Source organism: Mobula birostris, chromosome 15 (assembly GCF_030028105.1).
Source record: "Mobula birostris isolate sMobBir1 chromosome 15, sMobBir1.hap1, whole genome shotgun sequence".
NCBI lineage: Eukaryota > Metazoa > Chordata > Chondrichthyes > Myliobatiformes > Myliobatidae > Mobula > Mobula birostris.
The window spans coordinates 1,972,327-1,979,114 of NC_092384.1; the positions used below are offsets into that span (position 1 = coordinate 1,972,327).

Genomic DNA, 6,788 nt, shown 5'->3' on the forward strand with positions numbered 1-6,788 from the left:
GTCACAGACCGGACAATCTGATTGAGCTGCTTTGTCCCTAGCTTCCTCCTACTCTTACATTTGCACAGACTATTGCTAGCCTGTTTTGCTGTTTACACCTTGCATGGGAAAGTCGGTTATTATCAGCAACCTGGAATCAAGATCCAGAACTCTGGGAATACAGAGCAGGTCGGCGACCATCTGTGGGGAAAGTCACTGACTGAGGTCGAGAACCTTTGAATGGAGCTGAGGAAGTGAGGAATGCAGCAGGTTTCACTTGCAGACGAGGGAATTGTAAAGAAGGGAAGACCCTTCACTTTCACTCCCTGTACATATTCCTCTGCTCCATCCTTCCCCAGTTCTGATCACCTGCTGAGTATTCCCAGACCTCCTGTTCCTGTCTCAGATTTTCTTTTTCTGAACCCATTGAGATCACTTGGCATTAATTATTCTATCAACTGGAAATTTTCAGGGCACCAGAGGCAGGCTGTGGAGTCAATGCCAAAGTTTCACGTCCATTCGGGAGCTGGGGGGAACGGGACCCACTTCCACATTGGGCCGTTGAGAAGCTGTAGAAGTGTTGAGTTTCTCTCAGGCTCTGCAACCCTAGTGTTTCCTGTCCAGGTACTTCACTGCAGCTTTAACCCATTGCTCACTGGCTTTAGCGCAAATCTTCATATTCCTCCTGTTGCTGAATCTGAAGTAGAACAAACAGGAGTGATTACTGGATAGTCACAAATCATTTGTTCAAAAACACTTGCAAGCAATATATTGAAACACCTACATGATGGCAGGAGTTGGGCAGAAGAGAGCCTTCTCATAGCTTTTAAGTCTGCTGTACGGAATACACGTGACTTTAAACCTCTCACAGCATCCCATTGTTATGGATCCATCTGCAGGAGAAGAAGGAACAGAGTTACACACTAATAGATATCCCAGCCCTCTTCTCTCCAGTCCATGGGAACACAGTACCTCACCTTTACTGATTTAAATTCAGATTAGCTTTATGCCATGTATGTACAGCACGGTGAAAAGAACTCGGTTCTTGGTGTGAAGCTGACGGGGTAAATAGCACACATGGTGGTAGTAAACAAAACAGCGAGAAACAGCAGCATCGTGGAAATACTCTAATGCAAGCTGGAGCAGTCCAAAAAGAAATGGAAAATTAACAATAATGGATTAACTGAATGAGTCCTAGTATGTGGCAGCAGCATCAGGAAGTGGGTGTGAAGGAGATGGGTCAGGAGGCTGACTGCAGTTCTTGTCTGGTCATCCAGGCTGCTAAAGTTCTGTATCTTCTCCCGGAATGCAGGAGTGAGAATAGTGAACAGCTAGGGATCCTTCCTGAGGCAACAGACAGTAGGACGAAGTGAAGAGTCCGTGATGGATTGGTCAGGGTTTACCGCTTTCTGCAGGTTTCGTAAATGCAGACGTGAACGGTCGCCATGCCAGGCTGACAGGTCACCCTTGGCTCTGTGCTGGTTTCCAGGCTCCACGCCCTTCCTTTCCCCTCCTCAACTAACCTCGAGACGCCCTCCCAAACCTTATAGCCCTTCTACTAACCTTACACTCCCTAAGATACAGTTTGATCATTCCCGTCCGTCCGAGTAGTGAATGGAACCATTCAGCTGCTGTTCAATGACACCGTCGGTCAGTCTGGAGGTGGGGGAGCTGCCCCGCTCTGCTGCTCATGGTACGCTATAAGGTTGCCCCAGAATATTGAGAATAAAGATGCTCTTACCTGGGGCAGCTGCAGCACGCTGGGAACAGATCGCCAGCGCAGTCAGGAGAACGACAGTGTAGAAAGCTGCCTTCATCTTGTCCTGCCCAGGGGTGGAATTGACGATGCTATCCAAGTGAGTGAGCATCTCCCTGTCACTCCGCTTTATAAAGGGTGGGAGCATGGACACATAGTTGGTTGGGAAAGTCCATCAGACAACAGCACCAATCCTGGTCATGGAAGGCTCCCACTTTTCCGAGGTTCTCTGAAATGGCTAGAACATGCAATTCTGCGATTGGCCATTCTGGGGTTAAAACAGTAAGGAACGAACTGTAAAGACTTGACTCTGACTTTCTCAGTGCCCCAACCACGGACTTCCTTCAGGCAAACCCACAACATCCCCCTCCAAGAGAAAGAGAAAGTTCTTACATAGAACATAGAGCAAAGGGGATTGCAACATACTACAGGTTCTTCAACTCTCAGTGTGAAAAATCTTGCCTACACTTTCCCTCAATCACCTTAAAATTAGCCATTACAATCTTGGGAAAGAAAGTCTCCAGCTGTCCATGCAATGTATGCCTCTTATCCTCTAGCACACCTCTATCAAGTCACCTCTCAATCTGCAGGTGCTGGAAATTCAAGCAGCATGCACAAAAAATGCTGGTGAACGCAGCAGGCCAGGCAGCATCTCATCATGTTTTTTTTTAATGTTTCAGCCCTCATTCTTCTTCCCTGGAAAAACTAAATTCCCAGCATGTCTATCTTTGCAGTTTGAGATGCTGCTACAGCTTACTGATAAATCATAAGCCAAGAAATTCCACTAAAACCATAACTGATAACATCTTTTCTGAAGCAAATTGTGGTGACAGTGAGGAGGCAGGCAGATGAGAGGCTGGTTTGGGAATAAGCGGTGCTGGGACAATGTGTGGTGCGTGGTGTTCGCAGAAGGAGTTGGGGTGAGCAACTTGGAGGAGAGTTGATGCAGAAGAGTTTCGACATTTGCTCACCGAACCCAGTGCGAGGCTGGATAGAGCCAAGCACTGAGCCGGTTTGATGAGATCGAGAATGGCTTTGGTCAGGGTGGCCCGGGTGTATCGCCATGCCTGGATTTGGGTTCTGCAGCGTAGCACAACTCAGTGCCTGCAGAATTTAAACATCAGCTGAGATAGATTGGAAGCCTGATGGTCGGGTACAAAGGCAAGGGTCAGGTTGATTTTGCTCGCGTCCCACGAAAATGTATTCCTTTTTCTGCGACGCCAATGCTGTAAACAGATCTGGCTGCTGTGCATGTTTGCCTCACTGGTGTGATGAACTGGGGATTGGGGCTAGAGTTTCGGCCCACTCCAGCTGCTTCAGGAGTGAATCTGGGACTCGGTCTGGTTCAGGATGCTCTTGGCCTGCTTCTGTTGTTTGCGTGATGCGTGTTTTTTTTCTCTCTCACTTTCTCTGCACGGTGGCTTTTGGCTTTTTTTCCCTTGGGTTATTCAGGTTTCTTGCTTCGTTGCTGCCAGTCAGCAAACAAATTTCAAGGTGTATAATTTAAACATTCTTTGATAATAAATGTGCTTTTAATCTTTGAGTAAATTTGGACATCCTTATTTACACTCCCTCTGTCAGAGGAACATCCTTCCTTTGGTGGGGAGAGCAGAGCTGGCCATAGTATTCCAGGTGTACTTTCCCCAGTCTCGAACTGAATAAAATCTCTTTAGTCTGGCAATAAAGACCAGTGTTTCTTTTGCCATCCAGTTATTAGCTGGCCCAGCATGTTAACTTGCATTGATTTGTGTACAAGGACAACAGGTCCTCCTGGCCACCAACATTCTTCAGCCTGTGTTGATCATACATGGTTTTTCCGTGTCTGCACCAAACTAGCAGAGTCACATGTGTCCCCGTGCATTGTATCTGCCATGGGATCACCCATTCCCTTGGTCCGTCTTTATCCCCTCTACCCCACCTGCATTTTACAATAGACTCACCCTAACCACCAACTTCACATCAATCAACTTGGCAACTCGTAGATAGTGCGTGTGATATTGGTGTGACTCAGACATGGCTGTGGATTGAACAACAACGTTTATTCAGCAGACCTCCATTTCACTCTCTACGTCCTGATGACATACGCACTCTGACCTTACGAATACTCAGCCAATACATTACAGCCCCCTTCTCAAGATTTTTTTTCTTTTTACAACATTGAATTACCAAAACAATGCCTCTAGGTATGCCCTTCTCACAGTGCAACATGACATAAACTAAAAAAATCTTATCTTCTTGTACTGCGTTCTGCATTGTATCTCACAATACTAACAGCAGTGTGTTTTCTTTTACTAACATAGACTAATAAACCTTTTATTTCACACCCTGGAATTTAGGACATGTGTGACTTTGCCTCAAACTGTGTGAGACTGTATGTATGTCTAGTCTCTGTATCTAGCTGGAAGTTTGACTTGTCTCCCAGACCTTGTGTGATACAACTGTGACTGTGCTTGTCCTTCATAAGTGTCAGTCTCTTGAGTATAAAATTTTGAAAGGGATAGATAAGATAGACACAGGAAAGTTGTTTCTACTGGTAGGTGAGACGAGAGCTAGGGATCATGACTTCAAAATTCGGGGGAGTAAATTTAGGATGGAGATGAGGAGGAACTGCTTTTTCCTGACATTGGTGAATCTGTGGAATTCTCTGCCCAATGAAGCAGTGGAGGCTACCTCAGTAAATATATTTTAGACAACATTGAATAGATTTTTGCATATTATGGGAATTAAGGGTTATGGGGAAAAGGCAGGTAGGTAGAGAGGAGTCCATGGCCGGATCAGCCATGATCTTATTCAGTGATGGAGCAGACTCGATGGGCCAGATGGCCTACTCCTGCTCCTATTTCTCATGTTCTTATGTAAGAGAGAGGGAGGAGAGAGGTTGGGGGAGAGAGAGAGGGAGAGGGGGAGGAGGAGGAGGGGAAGTGGAGAGGAGGGAGGGATGGGAGGTAGGAGAGGGGCGAGAGGGACGAGGGGAGGGAGGGAGAAGGGGAGGGGGTAGGAGAGAGAGGAAGCAGAGAGTAGGGAGAGGGCGGGAGAAGAGGGAAGAGAGGGGGAGGTGGAGGGAGAGAGATGGGAGGGGATCGAGAGATGGAAAGGTGGAGGGGAGAGGCGGAGGGTGGAGACAGAAGGAGAGAGGAGGGAGGGAACAGGTGGAGGAGAGAGCGAGAAGGGGGTGATCGAGGAGTGAAAGGGGGGATAGAGAGGGAAGGGGGGGGAAGAGCTGTGAGGGGCGAGAGTTGGGAAGGAAGTGGGAGAGAGGAGGAGATAGTGGGGGAACATACAATCTGCCTGGTGTATTCCCACTGAAACATGTTAACCCCATATTCCAGCATGTAGCTTCTATGCTTGGAGATTGAAGTGCTCATCTAAACAATTCCTCAATGTTGACAGTAACTTTTTCATCCTAAATCTTTGTCCGTAAGACGTGTGAGCAGAAGAGCAGAAGATATTGGAGCAGAATTAGGCCATTTGGCCCATCGAGTCTGTTCTGCCATTTCATCATGGCTGATCCAATTTTCCTCTCAGACCCAATCTCCTTTCATGCCCTGACCGATCAAGAATCTATCAACTTCTATCTTAAATATACATAAAGACATGGCCACCACAGATCCATGTGGCAAAGAATTCCACAGATTCACCACCCTCTGGCTAAAGAAACTCCTTCTCATCTTTGTCCTAAAAAGACACTGCTCTATTCTGAGGTGTGTCTTCTAGACTTACACTCTCCCACCATAGGAAACATTCTCTGCACATGCACTATATCAAAATCTTTCACCATTCGATAGGTTTCAATGAGGTCACCCCTCATACTTCTGAATTCCAGTCAATACAGGCCCAGAGTCATCAAACACTTTTCATATGACGAACCATTCAATCCTGAAATCATTTTCATGAACCTCCTTTGAAGCCTCTCCAGCTTCAGCACATCTTTTCGAAGGTAAAGGGCCCAAACCTACTCACAATACTGCAAGGGAGACCTCAGCAGTGCTTTAGAAAGTTTCAACATGACATCCTTGCTTTTATAGTCTAGTCCTCTTGAAATGAATACTAACATTGCATTTGCCTTCCTCACCACAGACTCAACCTGAAAATTAATCTTTTGGGAGCCCTGCACAAAGACTCCCAAGTCCCTTTGCCTCACAGTTTTTTTGTATTTCCTCTCCATTTAGAAAACAGTCAACTCTTTGATTTCTTCTACCAAAGTGCATGACCATACACTTCCCGACACTGTATTCCATTTACCATTTCTTTCCCTATTCTCCTTATCTGACTAAGTCCTTCTGTAGCCTCTCTACTGTAATATTGATGTGACTCAGACACTGCTGTGGATTAAACAACTACGCTTATTCACCAGACTTCCATTTTCACTTCTCTACGTCCTGACGTCATACGCACTCTGTCCTTACGAATTCTCACCCAATACATTACATCCCCCTTCACAAGATTTTTTTCCTTTTTTACAACACTGTGATTTACCAAAACCATGCCTCTAGGTTTGCCCTTCTCACAGTGCAACAGCCATGACATAAACTAAAAAATATCTTACCTTCTTGTACTGTATTCTGCATTGTATCTTACAATACTAACAGCAGTGTATTTTCTTTTACTAAAAAAGATTTTAAGCTTATTATTTCACACCTTGGAACTTATGACATGTGTGACTTTGCCTCAAACTGTGTGAGACTGTATGTCTGTCTAGTCTCTGTATCTAGCTGGAAGTTTGACTTGTCTCCCAGACCGTTTGTGATACAACTGTGACTGTGCTTGTCCTTCATCAGTGTCAGTCTCTCGAGTGGCCTCTGTGTCTTTGCGGTCTGCATCACTCTTGGTGTCGCTTGTTTCCATGTCTGTATATGTGGAAATGTCCTGTGCATCTGTACATGGAAACTCATTCTCGCCTGTCTTCAGCAGATGCTTCTTGTTCCTCCTGTAGACTCTTCCATCCGGCATGCGAACTATGAAGGATCTTGGTTGCTGATGTCTGTTCACAACCACAGCTGGTTGCCAAGTGTCCCCTCTCTGTATTCTGACATTTTCACCTGTATGCAGATCT

At 45.9% G+C, this 6,788-nt stretch overlaps 1 protein-coding gene across 1 annotated transcript; it reads right to left on the bottom strand.

Annotated features, from left to right (window-relative positions):
• Positions 1-585: 585 nt before the first annotated feature.
• Positions 586-1,796, bottom strand: LOC140210210 (C-C motif chemokine 7-like). The gene is made up of 3 exons (XM_072279086.1): positions 1,721-1,796; positions 764-872; positions 586-676 (listed from the first exon to the last, which is right to left on the bottom strand). Exons 1-3 carry the CDS (start codon positions 1,794-1,796, stop codon positions 586-588), a joined length of 276 nt encoding a protein of 91 aa, XP_072135187.1.
• Positions 1,797-6,788: the final 4,992 nt, after the last annotated feature.